The sequence below is a fragment of the Phyllostomus discolor genome, chromosome 7 (assembly GCF_004126475.2).
Source record: "Phyllostomus discolor isolate MPI-MPIP mPhyDis1 chromosome 7, mPhyDis1.pri.v3, whole genome shotgun sequence".
Taxonomy (NCBI): Eukaryota; Metazoa; Chordata; class Mammalia; order Chiroptera; family Phyllostomidae; genus Phyllostomus; species Phyllostomus discolor.
Genome location: NC_040909.2, coordinates 138156861 through 138172348, shown reverse-complemented (window position 1 = coordinate 138172348; position 15488 = coordinate 138156861). Strand labels below are relative to the sequence as shown.

The following is a 15488-nucleotide window of genomic DNA, read 5'->3' as shown; positions in this document are numbered from 1 at the left end:
CTGGAAGACGGGCGCTCCCGTCTCAGAGCCCATCCCCACCTCTCGTGGGGGCAGCAGTTTTAGGAGGAGGACCGCGGGGAGCAGAAGGAAGAGGTGGAGGGAGGGGTCGAAAGGTTCCCCACGTGCAGGTGAGCGCAGTGCGCTGCGGGGAGGCCCGGGGTAGGCGGTCTGCTGAGCGTCGCCCCGGCCTGGTCAGCCTGGATTCCCGGCTTCCCGGCCCGGGGGCTGAAGGTCCCAGATCCCCCTGAGCTGGGGTGCCTGTGGGTCGGCCTCCGAGTGTTGTGAAACGCGTTCCTAGGATTCTGCTGCAAACAGGCCATTCACCCGCAGGCTGCGTCTGAGTCAGCTCTGGCAGTGACGAGTCAGCGGCCCGGTGGGCGCGGGCGGGGGCGCGGGGCAGTTCCCCCCGGCGGGACTCTCCTCGCCGCAGCCACAGCAGCCCCTGGAGGTGGAAGACGCCGTGCACACAGGCGGGGTGCACTCTCGTAGACGGGCAGGAGGCCCGACGCGGCTCTGCACCGCAGGCGTGCGGGACTGTGACCGAGTCCTGGTGTTCTGACACATCCGCGCTGTTTTAAGCCGCCGGGTTTGTGGCACTTTGTGGCGACAGCCCTAGGAGACCAAGGGGGCCCCTGCCAGCACCCATCAGACTTGGACTCCCTCCCACACCGGCAGCGGGCGAGTGGGGGCGGTCCTTCCCTGGACATCGGGTCCATGGAGGCCCTGAGCTGTCCCCTGCTTGGCCTGGCCAGCTTCTCCTTCCTGCCGGGTTCTTTCTGCCTGCATCAGAAGGGTTTCCGACACTGACGCCAGGAGGCCCCTCTCCTGCATTTTTTTCCTAAGAGCGTCTCGCTGCTGCTTCCCACCTGGGAGCCGGTGGCTGTGACCAGGGCCATCCAGCTCCCCCCCCCCACCGCTTCTGGACCCCAGTGGAGCGCCCGCCCTCCCGAAGCCTGCGCAAACCCACGCGCCTCGAGCGTGAGTCTGCTCCCGGACTTCCTGCTCCGTCTCGGCCCCCACTTCCCTGTCCCTGGTCCAGGCAGCACGGCCGAGTGTGACGGTCACTGTCGGGAGGCCTGGGTGCTGCGTGAAGCGGCCCTCCGCACGCTCGCCCGCCAGCCCCGCCCCCACTGCGCGGACAGGGCCCGCCCGCAGCAGCTTGTTCTGGTAGGACGGGCCACCCGACCGCCCGGTGAGCTCGGCCTCGGCGAGGCAGGGCTGAGCGCTTTGCTCCCGGCGGCGCGTGCTGCGGTGGCCGGCCCCGTGCGGGGGCTGCAGGAATCTGTGTCGCGTGAGTGAAGGAGAGGCCCAGAGGACCTGCTCCTCCGCGAGCTGATGGCGGGACGGGCCGCCGCGCTGGGACCGGTGGGCTGTGCCCTGCCGGGTGTCTGCTCATCCTCAGCCCCACACCCGACAGACACTCAGGGCTGCCTCAGGCACACCCCCCGCCCCCGTGAGCTGAGGGAAGGGAGAAAGGGCGTCAGCGAGGGTTCTGCTGGGCAGAACGGAGGAGACCCTTCCACGAAAGCGGGTCCAAACCCAGAGGAAGGGTTCAAGCGCCTCCCAGGGCCTGGCCTGGGAGCTAGCCCTCAGAGGCCTGAGAAAAGGCCCCGTGGACACGTTGCAGTTCGTTCTGTGAGTGGGAATCCGGGGAGTGAGTGTGAGGCAGGTCCGACCACACTCAGGGGTGGTCGACTGGGCAGGCAGGAGAAGGCGGAGCGGGGAAACCCCCCAGCTCTGGACTAAAGGCCGGACACCAGGCCCTTTCCCTCCCCCGTGATGAACGCCGACTTGGACCTTTCCGTCTTCGCCGGGACAGTGCAGCCTGCGACCGGCAGGCCGAGCCACAATCCCCCAGCGCCGGGGCACTCCGAGCTGGAACACTGTGGTTCAGGCAGCAGCAGGTAGTAAGCTCGGCAGACAACACCCGGAACTACAACTGTTGCCCCAGGAGCTGAGGGCGAGACCCACCCCGACTCCAGGAGACCACAAGCAGCCCCACCTTTGTGCCCCAAGAGGACCCCAAGCAGGTCAGGACGGTATCGGAGCCGCCGTGCTGCAGGGGGAGACCCCACCGCCCAGGGCACGGAGGAAAGGATGCCGGAGCTTTTATCAGATCAGGGGCTGGCGGGCCCGCCACTCCCACAGCTGCTGCGGATGAACCCGGAGGGACAACTGAAAGCACCTGTGGGGGTTGGGGCAGCAGGAGAAGCTCCCAGCCTCACAGGAGAGTTCGCTGGAGAGACCCACGGGGTCCTAGAACGTGCACAAACCCACCCACCCGGGAACCAGCACCAGAAGGGCCCCCTGTGCTCGTGGGGAGTGGGGGGGGGCAAGTAAAAACCTGCAGAGAGCGGAGCGAGCGGCACTGCTCCCTCTGGGACCCCTCCCCCACTGAGAGTGCCACAGCACAGCCGGGAGGGTTGCCCCGCCCTGGGGACTATCCAAGGCTCCGCCCCTTACAACATAATAGGTGTGCCCTGACCCCCCCCAAAAAAAAAGAAAAAAGAAAGAAAGAAAAAGGCCCAAATGGAAGAACAGATCAAAGCTCCAGAAAAAATAGAACTACCCGGTAAAGAGGTAGTCTACCTGTTACAGAACAAACAAGGGGGGCCTGGGACGATACACTATGACTGAAAGAAGCCCCCCAGGTCCGTCATGTCCGCCGCCAGAGGAAAGACGTCTCTCGATGCCAGAGATTTGTGAAAAGGAAAGGAAACGTTTATTTAATGCTAGACAGACTTAAAGTAGTGACCTAATGTCTTCACCAAAAATCCTAAAGTCCCTTAAAGCACCCACAAACAGACACAGTCCTTCCTTCCTTCCCCTTTTATCTCCTAAAGCTGCGGGGGTCCCCACTCTGGCAAAGGCATGTGGTCCTCTCTCCCCGGACCATGGGAGTCCCCACTCTGCCAGAGCCGCGTGGTTCTCCCTCTCAGGGCCGCGAGAGTCTTCACTCTGCCAGAGCCGCGTGGTTCTCCCTCTCAGGGCTGCGGGAGTCCCCACTCTGCCAGAGCCGCGTGGTTCCCCCTCTTAGGGCCGCGAGAGCCTTCACTCTGCTAAAGCTGTGAGGCTCTCTCTTGCAGGGCTGCACATGGTTCTCCCCCCTCCAATGGCTGCCGCGTCTCGGGTTTAAATCCCGGCGCCAATCTTCCTCTGCAGCCCCATTTCCGGCTCCTCTCACAATTGGCTCCAGCTGCCAGATTCTGGGCAGGTGTGGCCCTGTGGTGTGGAGCCAATGATCTCCAGGCTCTTCTGGATCTCATTACAGATCCCTATTTGAGGCTCCCCTCTTGGCTGCACCCTGTTACATACCTATTAGATGCACAGTTCAAAACATGGGCAATCAGGGTGCTCACAGAATTGGTTGAGTATGGTCACAAAATAGAAGAAAAAGTGAAGGCTATGCAAAGTGAAATAAACGAAAATGCACAGGGAGCCAACAGTGATGGGAAGGAAACCAGGACTCACATCAATGGTTTGGACCAGAAGGAACAAACATTCAACCAGAACAGAATGAAGAAATAAGGATTAAAAAATATGAGGAGAGGCTTAGGAACCTCGAGGACAACTTTAAATGTTCCAACATCCGAATCTTAGGGGTGCCAGAAGGAGAAGAGGAAGAGCAAGAAATTGAAAGCACATTTGAAAAACATAATAAAGGAGAACTTCCCCAATCTGGCAAAGGAACTAGACTGCCAGGAAGTCCAGGAAGCTCAGAGAGTCCCAAAGAAGTTGGACCCAAAGAGGAACACACCAAGGTGCATCATAAGTACATTACCCAAGATTAAAGAGAAGGAGAGAATCTTAAAAGCAGCAAGAGAGAAGGGGACAGTCACCTACAAAGGAGTTCCCATCAGACTGTCAGCTGATTTCTCAAAACAAACCTTACAGGCAAGAAGGGGCTGGAAGGAAGTATTCCAAGTCATGAAAGGCAAGGACCTACATCCAAGATGACCCTACCCAGCAAAGCTATCATGTAGAACGGAAGGGCAGATAAAGTGCTTCCCAGATAAGGTCAAGTTAAAGGAGTTCATCATCACCAAGCCCTATTATATGAAATGTTAAAGAGACTTATCTAAGAAAAAGAAGATGATCAAAAATATGGACAGTAAAATGACAACAAACTCACAGCTATCAACAACCGTGCCTAAAAAAAAAAAACCCACCAAAAACAAAAACGAACTGAGCCAACAACTAGAACAGGAGCTGAGTCACAGAAATGGAGGTCACCTGGAGGGTTACCAACAAGGGAGGGGGAGGGAGAGAGAGGGGGGAAGGTACAGAGAATGAGCAGCACAAATGGCAGGTACACAACAGGCAGGGGGAGGGTAAGAACAGTACGGGAAATGCAGGAGCCAAAGGATTTACATGTACGACCCGTGGACATGAACCAAGGGGGGGAGGAATGTGGGTGGGAGGGGTGTGCAGGACAGGGGGCAGTAAAGGGGGGGGATGGGACAACTGCAATAGTATAATCAATAAAACCTATTTAAAAAATAAAAAAGAAACAACTTTAAAAAAAGGATGCCTTTGCAGACTTTAACTGAAAGGGAAGGAACATAGAGAAGTGAAAGACGATCTTTGTTTTTTTTTAAAGATTGTATTTATTTATTTTTAGAGAGAGGGGAAGGGAAAGGAGAAAAAGAGGAAGAGAAACATCAGCGTGTGGTCGCCTCTCTCGAGCGCCCCCTGCTGGGAAACCTGGCCCATGGCCCAGGCCTGTGCCCTGACTGGGAATCAGACCGGTGACCCTTTGGTTCGCAGGATGGCGCTCAATCCACTGAGCCGCACCAGCCAGGGCCAAAAGAAGCTCTTTAAAAGCATGCAGAGATGCTTCAGATCAGGTGTCACTTCTGAAACGTGCACGCTCACGCCCCAAGGCAGGCCCTTCGACGGGGGAGAAGTGGGGAGGGCCGCAGAGGCGAGGCCCTGGGCAGGCAGCTGAGCTCTCAAAGCCTCGGCTTCCTCATCCGTCAGGTGCTCGCTCGCGGTCGCCAGGGTCCGGGGGCAAGGCTGGGGGTGGCGTTGCCGCACTCTCCCTCCCCGCCCACCGCCATGGCATCTGGCGAGAACACGGCGCGGGAGCCACACTGAGGGCACCCTGTGCGGTCCCCAGGGGAGCAAGAGCCCGCACACGCCGGTCCTGGCTCAGGGCCGCCAGGAACGTCAAGGGAGCACGTGCGCCCAGAGCTCTGCAGGACGACCCGACCGCGCCCTGTGGGGCGACGGTGCTTTACCTCCGTCTCCGTGGCTGCCGTCCCAGCTCGCTGGCTGGCCGCACGGCCGGCCCCGGGCAGGGGGGCAGGGGGGCAGGGGCTTTGGAGGGGCGGGAGGAGGAGCTCCCACTCAGTGCGCGCCTGCGGGGGCAGAGGCCCGGGGGGCTCTCCGGATGCCATCCTGGGGCACCCTCGCCGGGGACACGGGGCTCAGTGTCACTCAGAGTGCCCTGTGACGGGCTGAGGCTCGGGGGCTGCGGGGGCTGGCCCACGTGGGGAGCCAGGGCCCCAGCCTGGGCCTGCCCGGGACCTGAGCCCGGACCCTCCTGCCTCCTCCCCGGGGCTTCCCAAGTCCCTTCCGCAGAGCCTGGCCGGGGCGGGGCGGGGCGGCCGCGCTGCGGGGCTGCAGCCCTGCTCACGGGGGCCAGAGCGGTGGCGCGGGCGTGTGCAGACCCTCGCTCACCCAGGGACTGAACAGGGTGCCCGTGGGATGGCTCGGTGCCAGCCGCCTGTGCAGCCAGAAGTGTGGCCCCCTCCCTGACTGCCTCGGGGTGGCCTCAGTGCCTTGTTCTCGCCAGATGACGGGCGGTGGGGAGGGGAGTGCAGCGACGCCACCCCCAGCCTTGCTTCCGGGACCCTTTTTGTGTGGAGGGTGCCGCCTGGTCTGAAGCGTGTGGGACAGGTGGCTCCCTCCTGCCATCCAGGAGACCCCAGCCGGCTCCCAGCTGTCCGGAGCCTCTCCTGCCCACGAGGCCAGGGTGGCGCCTGTCCCGAGGGTCGGTGTGAGGCGGCAGCTGGAACTTCAGACAGAGGGCTTTATTAAAGGGGGCGCGCGGATGCACTCGGCTGGGAGGCCCCGCCCCTTCTTCCAGAGGCTTCTCTGCAGTCCCCCTGATGCTGGCCAGTGGGGTTCACCGTCCTTCCATCCTTCCTGCTTTCAGGTGGGCATCAGGTGTCTCAGGCAGCTTCTTGGGGGCCCTTCTTCCAGGAAACAGAACGGACGGCCTGCCTCTCCAGGCCCTTGGCTGGGAGACTTGGCCACAGTGGCCGAGGACTGGCAGTGCCGGGGGGGGGGCCACATGGGCCGGGCAGAGCAGGTGGGTGGGCAAATCACAGCCAGCGTGAAGGTCTGCTCTGGGCAAGAGCATCGCAGGCAAGAAGCACGGCGTTTGAAAAGCCAAAGAGCAGGACAGGGGACCCACACCGTTGGCTCTTGCGTGGGGGGAGAGTTGAGTGCAGAGGGTGCATGAGGCTGGACAGGGAGCGAGGGGCAAGGTCAGAGCCCCCGCCCCGCCGGGTGGACGCACGAGGGGTGGGCGTCGAGGCCCTCCGACGGCGTTCTGTGTAGGAGAAGGTGCCGGTGGGACTGGATCAGAGCCAGGGCCTGCAGCCAAGACGATCCCCAGCTCTGCCCCGGCCTCGCTGCGCCACCTGGCCAGGCCCGACCTCAGAGGCCCCGGCTGGCTGCTCCATCTGCGCGAGGTGCCGGCTGGACCGTGGTGCGGCCCCGGAAGCAGGGCCCAGGGGAGAAGGGGGATGGCCTGGGGTCAGGCGGAGGGGGGCTGGCGGTGTGACTACCTGATGGCCCGGAAGGTAAGGAGCGGAATGGTGGAAGGCATCAGCACGAACCGGTAGACCATCTTTACGTCCTCTTGCGTTAGCGTGTCCACCTGGAAGTGTTTCAGCACCTAGGACAGAAGCGCGGTTCCACCTGGAGGACAGGTCAGCCCCGTCTGAGGCCCCGGCGCGGCCTCCCCTGCTTTCCGGGCGGTCCGGACGCCCCGCCCCCAGGCGCCCCGCCCCACCCGCAGCCCCGCCCCCAGGCCTGCGCCCCCGCCCGCCGCTCGGCTCAAGCCGCTCACGTGGTGCAGCAGAAGCAGCGATTCGGTCTCGGCCACTCGCCTTCCCAGGCACTGTCGCGCGCCAAAGCCAAAGGCCAAGTGGGGGAGCCTCGTGCTGGACCCCTTTCTGAGCCAGCGCTGGGGGTCATAGAGCTCGGGCCTCGGGAACACGGAGGGGTTCCGACCCAGGCTGTAGAGTTGCACCAGGACCAGTGTCTGCGGGCGGAGGGGAGCGGGACGTGGGGCAGGGTGAGCCGGGCGAGGGCCGGGCCGGCCGGTGCGGCGCCCGCGGTGAGGGCTGTGGGGCTCGCTCACCCCGGCGGGGATGTGGTAGTTCTGCAGGACCAGGTCCGAGCTCACTTGCCGCTCCACAGTGATACCCACGGGGTACAGCCTGTGCACAGGGGCAGCCAGCAGCGTCCTCAGCCGCAACAGGGCCCCTCGCCTGCCTCCTCCAGGGCACGGCAGGGAGGGCAGCTCCCCCCTCACACGCCCCTGTGTCACTGGGAAGCTGCGTCCGCGCACCCCCGAGCTCAGCCTGAGCCCCCTCAGCCTGGGCAGCCTCCTGGCTGAGGGGGGCGAGGTGGGTGCTGGCGCCCGGATGCTGAGGTAGGACCCCAGGGGACAAAGCGCCCCTGCCCCTTTAGGGCGAGGGACAGGAGGTGCAGGGGATGCCTCTTTGGGCAAAGCTGCCTGTAGCCCCAGGATCTGCCGCCCTGCAGGCTGTGTGTGGCCCGAAGTGGCTGGGGCGGCCCAGGGGCCGCACCTACCGCAGGGTCTCCTTGAGGGCGGCCCGCAGCAGGGGCAGCTCCGCAGGCGCCCTCTGGGGGTTTTCTGAGATCTTGCTCTCCGCCAGCAGGCTCTCCTGACGCAGGGCCTCCTGCACCTCGGGGTTCCGCGCCAGCTCAAAGAGGGTCATCAGCAAGGGGTAGGCCGTCTGCAGGAGCCGAGGGTGCGGCCTCAGGCCTGGGCCCCGGGCCTGCACCGCAGCCCCCGGGCCGCCTCCCGCCACAGTGACGGGCGTGCTCCGAGCAGGGCGGAGCCCAGGGAGCCGAGACCTTGAGGCCCGGGTCTCACCCTCCTCTGGGCTCCAGGACGGGCTCACTCGCGCTGGCCTCTGCTTGGGGTGGGGCCTGGAGCCGGTCCGCCTGCTCCCACTCGATCATGTTCCCCGGGCATCTGCAGCTAGCCAGAGCCCAACCAGGCCCCCCCACCACCCCCGGGCCGTTTCTGTGCAGGGAGAGGCAAGCCCAGCCTGGGGTCTGGGGAACTGAGTATCTCCTAAATCCCGTCCCCATGGCAACGTGCCCCCCGGCGCCTCCCGACGGGGGGCGATGACCTGTCTGCTGCAGCCTTTGCTTCAGCAGAGGGGCCCCGGGGCCCGTGAGGCACCCTGGGGAGCAGGAGTCAGACCCCGACGGCCCCCTCCCTGCTCTCCCTTGCTCCTGCTCCTGCACCCCGGCCCGCCGCGTTCTGTGCCTCCTCCTCTTGCCTGCCTGCCTTCCACGTGGCTCTTCCTCACTCAGCTGGAAGTCCCTGCCCCCGGGACGGCTGCCTCGAGCTGTCCCTTGAGGCACGGGCCCTCCCCTGGGCTCTCTCGCCTCACGGCCGTGTCTCGGCACCGATGTGGGCCTTGCCGTCCCAGGTGCCAGGCCCAGAGCGGCCCTGAGATGCCGGCGGGCGGAGGCCGGGCCCAGAGGCAGGGAGCTCTGGCTGCAGCCAGCGCCCCGCGGCCTGCCATCTGCTCCGCCCTCCGCGTGCTGGAGCCCTGTGCTGCCCTTCCTGTCACCAGCCTGTCACCTCCACAGGATCTTCAAGGAAAGCCAAACGGGATCTGTCGCCAGGCAGGGTGCCCTGTGCAGCCAGGTGTCGGCCAGCCCCCGTTCTGCCGGGACCCTGTCGGTCTGCGCGGGGCTGCGCCACGCGTCCCCAGGCCTCGTCCCTCTGCGGGCTGCCGGGGCCCGGTTCCTGCCCGGACCGCACGCCTCCCCGAGAGGCCGCCCCCTTGTGCCCCCCCACCCCCCAGAGCCTGCCGTCGGTCCGGGGACTGAGGCCCCAGCCTGGACATCTTGGTGGGTGGCACAGACTGGGAGGGGACACGCGGGCTCCCTGTTCTACGGGCAGGGCTGGCTGCCGGCCTGACCGTGTCCACGCTCCCGGCAGTGAGGTCGATGGAGCTGGCCTTGATGGCGTCCAGGGTCATGTCCGCGTGCAGGAGCAGCTCTGCCACCACGCCGGTGTAGTGCTGGGGGCGGCCGAGGGCCAGCTCCTGGTAGATCTTCTGGATGCGGTCATTGGCTGCGGGCACAGAGACAGGGCCCTGGGCCCGGGGCCGCCGCCCCTGCCGGCCCTCCAGGCAGCCTCGGGGGGCCCCCTGCTCTTGCCCAGCCCTGCCTCGGTGCCCGCTCCTGAGCGGACGGGGAAGAAGCCTCGGCCCCCCCACCGGCCCTCACCATACTGGAAGACGCAGTCCCAGGCCTCAAAGTGCTGCCTCCACACCGGGGCACTGGTCCAGCGGGACAGGCTCCGGGGCATGAACATGAGCTGCATGGTGGACTTGAGCATGGCCTGCAGGGCACGGATGAAGTCCAGGCTGGCTGGGCTCGGGCTCTGGCTGAGGAGGCCCAGCCGCTCTCCAAACAGGACCAGGTTGCTGGCTGTGGGGGACACAGGGCTGACGAGCCTGCGGCCGCCTGGGGCCGCCCGGCGGCCGCCTCCTGCCGGCCCTCCTGCCCCCGGCCCCGGGCCCAGCGAGGCCGCTCCGGAGCCCGCACCTTCTAGGGTGTAGCAGAAGATGCCGGGCTGGATGTCCACGGTCAGCGTGCCCCGGGCGTTCTGCAGCACCCTCGCCCTCAGGGCCTCAGAGAAGTCCCTCGCCACCCTGTCCACCATGGGGGTGTATTTCTGGACAGCTTGCGGCGACATCAGATCTGGGTTAAGCCGCTGTCGGTCCGAGCGCCACGCGGGACCGTTTCTGTGGAGCAGAGAGCAAGCTTCAGGGCACCCCGAGTCAGCAGTGGGCCCCCAGCCCCGCACCCCTCCTTCTTCATCCTCAGAGGGAGGTGTCTGCCGGCCCGGGGCGCCAGCTGCCTGTGTCCCCGCCCCGCTGTACGCCTCTTCCAGGGAGCCCTTCGCGGGGCTCAGCTCTGCCGCGGCGGTCAGGCCGCGCTTCCGCCCAAGCGTGCGTGCGTGCCCACGCTGCACGGAGCTTGCTTGTGCCGGCTGCTGGCCCCGAGCCCGGCCCTCGGTGGGTGTGGGGCCTCTTCTTGAGAGGCGGTCGGCCCCCCTGTTAAGCTGTGCCCACCCCACTGGTGCCACGCCCGGAGGGGGTGAGGGCGGACTGCCTTCTCAGCCACAGTCAAGCACGGACACCTTTCCTCAGCCGGCCGCCCGCAGGGGCGGGAACCGTCACACGGGCACGCAGACACTGCCCGTGGGGCGTGGGACAGCGCATGCTCACGGAAGGGTGCCCATGGCACACGCAAATGTGCACCCGTGTGTACAGTAACACAGAACACACGAACACAGACACACAAAATGCTCCAAACCAGGCGGCCACATGCATGTGGGGAAACATGCCACACACATGTGCACACAGTGTGCGCACACACAGCAGCAGCCCACACCCAGGTGAGCACGTGCTGCCCTCTGCACACACATGCACGTGCATGAGCACACATGCTAGTGCTCCAACATGGGCAAACACACCCGTTCACGTGCACATAACCATGTGCACACACGTGTGCTGGCAGGCGCAGACGCAGGCAGGCACGGGTACAGCCACCCCAGCGCACCGTCCCCACAGACACGACACGCACGGGGGAGTGCAGGTGCCGGCGGCCACCCCCTCGGGAGCCCTGGGACCCGGCCCCGCAAGCACAGCTCACCGCACGCAGGCCCCCGGGGCCCGAGGGGCTCCAGCTGGTGCCCGCAGGGGCCTGGGCCGGCAGCTCCCCTGCTCAGACGGGGTGCTCCCTCTCAGACCCAGTGCGGGCGTGCCCTGTCCCCTGGGCACCGTCCCGTGGTCACGCTCTCTCCACTCCCCCACGGGGGGGCCCAGGGCAGGCCGGCTCCCGGCGCTCCCTGTCTTGCCGCCTCTGCTCCCGGGCTGCCCACCCCCCCACCCCCGACCCAGACCCGCTCTCACAGCAAGAACACGCCATGCTTGTGCCCGCGCAGCTGCCGGTGGGCCAGCCAGGGCTCCAGGACCATGCGGTGGGGCAGGCGGCCCTCCGCCTGCTTCAGCCTCTCCACGTCCTCGGGCAGCATCACGCACACCATGCGCTTCCCTCCCACGTCGTACCTGCGGGGGACGAAGCCGGCTGTGGCCGCACCTTCCCCGCCCCCACTCGGCCAGCGCATCCGGGCTGCCTTCGCTCGACCGCGCCGTCCCCCGACCTGGCTCCGAGCGGGCAGGCCCCCTGAGCTCTAACCCAGGCCTCTGCTGCCGTCCTGCCAGTGCACCTCCCGCCGCGACGAGCCAGGGTGCCCGCCCTCCGGGCCACGGACGCTCCCCTGTGCAGCCCCACCCACCTGCCGGAGGGCTCGGGGTGCGCCAGGGAGGCGGGGCGGGGGGGGGCTCACCTGAAGATGGGCCCCAGCTCCTGGAAGGTCTGCTGCATCTGCAGGTGCAGGTCCTCGCAGCCGGCCCGCCAGACCCGCAGAAGCCGCAGCCACTCGCTGCCCGGGCACCGGGGGATGGCTTCGAAGGGCAGCACGGCCCTGGGGGCCGGAGTGGCACCGGCAGCCAGCGAGTGGGCCCCGCGCAGGCACAGCCGGGGCCCCGCCATCCAGGCCCCTGCCCTGGCTCGGAACTCCGTGCGGGCTCCCCCCGGCCCCTCGGCCCGGTCCTTTTATCTCTCCGGAGATGAAAGGCCGGCTGATAACGTCATGGGAGAAAGTGTCCCTGGACTGGGCCAGGGCGCCCGGGGAAGGGGTCAGGGCTGCGGGGGTCAGGGCTGCAGGCGTCCAGCCAGAAGAAGAGGAGAGGGAGGGGTGGGTGCCTCGCCCCGCAACCCCACAGGTCTGCCGTGGGCTGGGTGGGTGCGCCGGGCAGGCGCAGGGTCGGGGCTGGGGGCTGAATTGGGCCGGGACGGACGTGAGGCCTCTTCTTCCCCCACCCCCCCCACCCCCCCAGTGAAGGGAGCAGGAGGGACGAGCCCCTTATCTGATCAAGGGCTGGGGGGGGGGGCCTTGGCTATTTTAGTCCCCCTGCCGCAGGCCCCGAGTGGGAGGGAGTGGGGCGGGCTGCACGCCCCGCCGCTCACTCTCCACCCGCACTTCTTGGGTGCTCCCCAGGCCTCGCGTGGGCGCAGGGCACGGAGACCGAAGCCCGGGGGCCTGTCTGTCTGTCTGGTCCGGCCGAGAACGCTCAGAGATAAGGGTCACTCCTCGGACTGGACGATGAGGGCACAGCTGGCCTGAGCCCTCCCAGCGCCCTCACCCCTCTTGGCCCCGCAGAGGGCTCTTGGGGTGTGGACGCAGGGCCAGGGCACGGCGGCAGGGGGGAGTCTGGCTGCGGTCGCAGGCTCCCCACTCTCCTAGGACTCTCCCTGGCGGGAACACAGTGGGGCCCGTCCTGGGAGCGTGGACCCGGTCGGGGGTCGGGGGTCCGGTGCCATCCCACCGACTCCCAGCGGCACTCCCAGGAGGTGGCTCTCGCCGCCCTCCTTCCCATTTCCAGACAGGCCGACTGAGGCCCAGGGCTTCTGTGACCTCCCAAGGTCGCCGGGCACGCGGCAGGGCCCCCGGAGCCATGCCTGCCAGCCCTGACCCTGCTTTGGGGATGGGGTGTGGGGGGGGGGGGGCTGGGCTCAGGCTCTGGGGGCAGGGCGGGCTGCCGGCCGAGAGCAGTTTCCTGTTGCGCCTGGCTCGTTCCCTGCCCTCAGGCCTTCCTCCGGGGCTGCTCTGGGGGCTGCTGAGTCAGACCCGCCAAGGCCACTCCAGGCAGCCGAGATGGAGATGGATGACGTGCCTCAGCCTCTGTGGTGTCACAGCTGTCCTTGGGCAGGGACGCAGGCCCCAGCCCTGCCTGGCCTTGCGAGCCGGTGCCCCGGCCCAGGCCTCGCCGAACGCCTCCCCTGCGGCCCACCTGCCTGTGCGCCCTCCCCCTACCCTTCCTGGCCTCCGGGTCTGTCCCCGGGCCCCTGGGGGTCTGGACCCGTGCCGGCTGGCAGGGTCCCCGGATGGCGAGCCTGGAGACAGCGGGGCCAGAAGCCGGTCTCTCCTGCCCGGAGGAGCCGCGACACGCAGGTGCCAGCCCTGAAGCCCGGGGCCCAGCTTTGAAGGCAAGGGCCGGGTCCCAGGAGCGGGTCCCGCTGGCAAGCACAGATGGGGCTCGGGGCGCCTGCCCTTGGCTGTGGCCGTGCTGCCCGCCTGCCCCAGACCCGCGGGAGCCTCCTGGGCAGGAGCTCCCGAGCCAAGTGCCGCCAGGAGCTCTTCCAACACAGCTGCTGCTGCGGGCCAGGGTGCAGCCCGGCCTCCGACCCCCAAGCGCGCAGAGAGCGGCCCGAGAAGGAGCCCCCAGCCCTGGAGAGGGCAGGCCGCTGCTGTGCGGGCAGCACGGGTCAGAGGCCGAACCGGTCTGTGCTAGTCCTTGCACAGCGAGCTCCAGTGCCACGCTGGGAGCACGGGCTGTGAGCGTTCACTGTGCCCGGCCCCGGGTTCGAGAATCACCCAGCCGTGCCCGCGGCCACACCACCCTGGATGCGCCCAACCTCATCTGCCCCAGGAAGCAGGGCGGGGCCGGGGCCGGGCCCGGTCGGCGCTCGGACTGGGGAGAATCGCCCAGCTGCGCCGTGGGCATCGGGCGACAGGAATACCTGGACGCGAGTGGCCTGAGTCAAGAGAAAAACAAGACCCGCACCGGGCTGCCCCTCCCTCACCGGCGACGCATCGGTGAGGCGGGCAGACCTGCACACAGGTCCTGCCAAGCCCCTTCTGTCCCGCGTCCCCATCGGCTCACGGCTTGGCTGGCTCTGTTTTGGTGAGATTCGGCATGTCACACATCTGGGTGTGTGTTGTTCTTTCTTCTCCTCCGTTGGATAATGAGACTGACATTCATTCACGTGCCCCCGACCTCTGTAAACGCCTCCCGAGGGGTCTGAACACTCCGGAGTGAAGAGACCCCCGGGGGCCCCTGGCAGCTCCGGGCCCCCGGGAGCGGCTGCGTTCCTGACCAGGGCTGGGAAGTCTGGGCGGCAAGTTGGTTACACCATAGAAGTCCTGCAAGTGGCGTCCACCCGTGATGGGACGGCTGCGTGGTGTTCCGTGGCCACTTTTTTAGTGAGTGGGTGGGTGAGACAGACAGGGAGGGAGGAGCCAGCTGCCTCCCATGTGCGGCCTGGCCAGGGACTGGACCCACCACCTCCTGGTGCGTGGGACGATGTTCCAGCTAACTGAGTCCCCCGGCCAGGGCTCTCGGCTTTTAATTCCTAAGAATGTCAAGTCATTGCCCCGGCTGGTGTGGCTCAGGGGATTGAGTGCTGGCCTGTGAACCAAAGGGTCGCAGGTTCGATTCCCAGCCAGGGCACAGGCCTGGGTTGTGGGCTGGGTATCCAATGGGCGGCGCATGAGAGGCAACCACACACTGATGTTTCTCTTCCTCTCTCTCTCCCCTCCCCGCCCCTCTCTAAAAATAAAATATTTTTAAACATCATTAACTGGTTAGATGTTAATATGTATACATATTTTTGGTGAACATTTGAGGTTTTGCCACATAGAAATTAAGTAGTTTATATTGTTTCTAGGAAAATATTGTAGCCCTGGCTGGTGTAGCTCAGTGGATTGAGCGCAGGCTGGGAACCAAAGTGTCCCAGGTTCGATTCCCAGCCAGGGTACGTTCCTGGGTTGCAGGCCATGACCCCCAGCAACCGCACATTGATGTTTCTCTCTCTCTCTCTCCCTCCCTTCCCTCTCTAAAAATACATAAATAAAATCTTAAAAAAATATATATATATATATAAAGAAAATATAGTAACTGCACATATGTGGTTGTAGGAAGTATTCCGCCACTGTACTTCATTCTATTTTTAAGAAGATTTTATTGACTTACTTCCGACAGTGGTGGGGCTGTCTGGGGGTAAGCGTGCCCTGGCACTGGATGGTGGTGGTGGGCGCACTCCATGGGGACAGGGCAAAGAACGGCCACGCCCTTCGAAGGGACGAACTTTGGGGTATGCACATTTTATCTCAGGAGTTTAGAGTCAGGCGCTGACTGGAAGACGACGCGGGGGAAGCTGGCAGAAGAGGGTCCTGAGTCGCCACCCCTCTGAGGCGCTGAGCGGGTGGTCGCCAGCCTCAGCCCAGGCTCCCCCTGCCCTAGCCACGCCCCTGGTGGGGGGGAGGGGGCCCTTCCCCCGCTCAGACCTCAGCTCTGGGGACTGACCCCACCGCTGCGTGAAGCCCCCCAGGGCCTGGGGACAGCCCA

The 15488-nt window shown here is 65.6% G+C and overlaps 1 protein-coding gene across 1 annotated transcript; it reads right to left on the bottom strand.

The window, feature by feature from the left end:
• Nucleotides 1-6614: 6614 nt before the first annotated feature.
• Nucleotides 6615-11913, bottom strand: LOC114514446 (cytochrome P450 11B1, mitochondrial; the record flags this gene model as incomplete). The annotated part of the gene is made up of 9 exons (XM_028533607.2): nucleotides 6615-6907; nucleotides 7082-7276; nucleotides 7376-7454; nucleotides 7831-7997; nucleotides 9204-9358; nucleotides 9514-9717; nucleotides 9835-10034; nucleotides 11208-11363; nucleotides 11645-11913. Coding segments are annotated over 9 exons (1539 nt in total), but the record flags the coding sequence as incomplete, so codon positions are not given.
• Between the last annotated feature and the right edge of the window lie 3575 nt (nucleotides 11914-15488).